Genomic DNA, 3738 nt, shown 5'->3' on the forward strand with positions numbered 1-3738 from the left:
TGCACTTATTGTATTCGTACTAGTTTGTTGCACTTATTGTATTCGTATTAGTTTGTTGCACTTATTGTATTCATATTAGTTTGTTGCACTTATTGTATTCATACTAGTTTGTTTCTGTACTTCTGCTCTGGTTTATGCTCTTATATGCTTGTTTAAAGGAGATGCACTTATGACTTCTGGTGACTAGTAGTTCTCTTGAATATGTTGAATACACTTATTGTAAGTTCGTTTGGATGAAAGCGTCTGCTAAATGACTGTAATGTGATGTAATGTGATGTAATGTAATGTGATGATGATGGAAAACTTCAAGAAAGTTATCAATTTATTCACAAAATGAAACTAAAAGTTTCAGCATTTAACTACTGAATAATTCATGAGTTCAACTCTATTAAAGGATTTGATGTGTTTTAAAGATATTAATTATTGATCGTTGTGATTAACAGGAAGTTCAGTTTGTCCTCAGCTGCTGTGTGAACGTCTGACTCTCAACAGCTCCTACGTACAGGTACAACTCCTCTTTCATTCACTACCTTCCTTCCTTCCTTCCCTTGCTTACTACATATTTGTGTTCAGGCTGATGATGTCACTTGGAGTCCGTCCTCACAATGTGGTTTGTCGACGCCCCCTCCTGAACCTGCTGCAACAGACTCCTCCTCCCTACTGAGCAGGACCGCCTCCATCTCAGGTGAGACAGGTGAGACACTGTGAGACACTGTGAGACAGGTGAGATACTATGAGACACTGTAAGATACTATGAGACAATATGAGACACTGTGAGACACTGAGATACTATGAGACAGGTGAGATGCTGTGAGACAGGTGAGACATATGAGATACTGTGAGACAGGTGAGACAGGTGAGATACTGAGAGACAGGTGAGATACTGAGAGACAGGTGAGATACTGCGAGACAGGTGAGATACTGTGAGACAGGTGAGATACTGTGAGACAGGTGAGATACTGTGAGACAGGTGAGACAGGTGAGATACTGTGAGACAGGTGAGACAGGTGAGATACTGCGAGACAGGTGAGACACTGTGAGACAGGTGAGATACTGTGAGACAGGTGAGACATGTGAGACAGGTGAGATACTGAGAGACAGGTGAGACATGTGAGACAGGTGAGATACTGAGAGACAGGTGAGACAGGTGAGATACTGTGAGATACTGAGAGACAGGTGAGATACTGAGAGACAGGTGAGATACTGTGAGATACTGAGAGACAGGTGAGATTCTGTGAGACAGGTGAGACATGTGAGACAGGTGAGATACTGTGAGACAGGTGAGATACTGTGAGACAGGTGAGACAGGTGAGATACTGTGAGACAGGTGAGATACTGTGAGACAGGTGAGATACTGAGAGACAGGTGAGACAGGTGAGACACTGTGAGACAGGTGAGACACTGTGAGACATGTGAGACCCGTCTGTCTGTTGTGTGTCTAGGTGTGAAATGTCCCTCACCAGCCACCATCCCAGCGATGCCGCTGACTGAAGAAAACCAAGATGGCGGTCACAACAACGACCAGGTGAGATCAGTCAGCAGGTAGACATGAAGCTCCGCTGTCCTCACTGGAAGGCTTTTATTGTGACGGGGTCTCTCTCTCTGTCTTCCTCACAGGTGAAGCTGGTCACACAGCTGGAGGTGTTGTCCATTCAGCCAATCACAGAGCTGCAGGGAAGAGGCCAGTGTGATGTCATCAGTACCATCAGAGAAGGTGAGTTGATCAGCTGGTTAGTCCCTTTATTTACAGGAGGAGAATAGTTATTGATCTTTATGTCCATCATTTCTCTGCAGACGTCCGACCCCAGCAGCCTTCCTCCTCCTCCTCCTCTCAGCCACTCCTCCTCACCTCCACCCCCCGTCATGGTTCAGCCCTCCCCTCTTCTCCCTGCTCCCTCTCACTCTGCTTCACCCCCCCTCACCCCTCCTCCTCCTCCTTCACCACCCAGACATCAGAGGAGGGAGGCTCCGCCCCTTCCAGCCAGAGCCCGGCCCCCCCGTACGAGCTCCTGTTTGAGCTCGCTGTGCCACGAGCCGCCATGCTCTTCATCGGAAGGATGAGTCAGGTAAACCAAATACACCAGGTGAGACTAATGGTTAGTCAGGTATAAATACATGTATATGTATGTGTATATATATATATATGTATGTATGTATATATATATATATATATATATATATAGGAACGGAATCAGAATCAGGAAACGTTGATATGAAACCTGTGACATTATTAAATCTTGTTTCCTCTTCCTGCTGAAATATTCTTATCTTGCTAATTAATTTATTGAGTAATGTGTATCTTAGTGTTTTCTGAAAGATCAAAGTCACGGCTGAATATTTAGCTGATTATGTAAAAGTATCATTCTGATAAGTCACAGTAGATTAAAGTGGACTCAGGCTGCTGTTGGTCAATCATTTCCTGTTATTGATGAATCTGCTGTGTCCTGTAGGAGGCGCTGGAGAGAGCAACAAGGGAGCAGGAGAAGGGACGAGGAGGAGGAGAGGGGGAGGACAGGGAGGAGGAGCAAACCTCCATCTCTCCTCTGGAGGTTTTGGATCAGCTGATTGTCCACGGACACGACGCTCATGAACACCTCAGCAGAAGGTGAAACTGTCACCATAGAGATCATTAACAAAGAGTTTGACCCAGCAGTGGACCCAAAATGGAGCCCTGTGGTTCTCCAGTCCAGCTGAGTCTGAGTCCAGCTGAGTCTTAGTCCAGCTGAGTCTTAGTCCAGCTGAGTCTTAGTCCAGCTGAGTCTAAGTCCAGTTAAACTGTTCACATAACACTTAATTAAAACATGTTTGACGTCTGTATCAGATGTTATAATCAATGTGTGTGTGTGTGTGTCAGGTTGTCAGCAGTGAATAAGTCGGTGGATAGGAGTCATTTTGGAGGTAAACAGCAGAGCATGAAAACCAAAGGTACCAGAAACTAACAGTTATGACACTCATCATTCACCTCATTATCATTATTCACATCATTAACATGATTCACCTCATTAACATGATTCACCTCATTAACATGATTCACATGATTCACCTCATTAACGTGATTCACCTCATTAACGTGATTCACCTCATTAAAGTGATTCACCTCATTGAAGTGATTCACCTGATTAACGTGATTCACCTCATCAACGTGATGCACCTCATCAACGTGATTCACCTCATTAACGTGATTCACCTCATTAACGTGATTCACCTCATTAAAGTGATTCACCTCATTAACGTGATTCACCTCATCAACGTGATTCACCTCATCAACGTGATTCACCTCATCAACGTGATTCACCTCAACGTGATTCACCTCATCAACGTGATTCACCTCATCAACGTGATTCACCTCATTAACGTGATTCACCTCATCAACGTGATTCACCTCATTAAAGTGATTCACCTCTTTGAAGTGATTCACCTCATTAAAGTGATTCACCTCATTAACGTGATTCACCTCATTAAAGTGATTCACCTCATTAACGTGATTCACCTCATCAACGTGATTCACCTCATCAACGTGATTCACCTCATCAACGTGATTCACCTCATCAACGTGATGCACCTCATCAACGTGATGCACCTCATCAACGTGATTCACCTCATCAACGTGATTCACCTCATCAACGTGATTCACCTCATCAACGTGATTCACCTCATTAACGTGATTCACCTCATCAACGTGATGCACCTCATCAACGTGATGCACCTCATCAACGTGATGCACCTCATCAACGTGAT

At 44.3% G+C, this 3738-nt stretch overlaps 1 protein-coding gene across 3 annotated transcripts in view; it reads left to right on the forward strand.

The window, feature by feature from the left end:
• Positions 1–3738, forward strand: part of LOC116401062 (hamartin-like) — a 12037-nt gene that overhangs the window by 4722 nt on the left and 3577 nt on the right. For 2 of the 3 annotated variants that reach the window (XM_031879280.1, XM_031879278.1), the window contains exons 9-15: positions 444–505; positions 574–694; positions 1443–1525; positions 1618–1714; positions 1795–2066; positions 2451–2605; positions 2855–2925. In XM_031879280.1, coding sequence (XP_031735140.1) covers positions 444–505; positions 574–694; positions 1443–1525; positions 1618–1714; positions 1795–2066; positions 2451–2605; positions 2855–2925 — 861 coding nt within the window. The remainder of the gene's footprint in view (positions 1–443; positions 506–573; positions 695–1442; positions 1526–1617; positions 1715–1794; positions 2067–2450; positions 2606–2854; positions 2926–3738) is intronic. The other variant, XM_031879279.1, reaches the window with a different exon arrangement.

The sequence above is a fragment of the Anarrhichthys ocellatus genome, unplaced genomic scaffold (genome assembly GCF_004355925.1).
Source record: "Anarrhichthys ocellatus isolate YVR2014 unplaced genomic scaffold, GSC_Weel_1.0 scaffold240, whole genome shotgun sequence".
NCBI lineage: Eukaryota > Metazoa > Chordata > Actinopteri > Perciformes > Anarhichadidae > Anarrhichthys > Anarrhichthys ocellatus.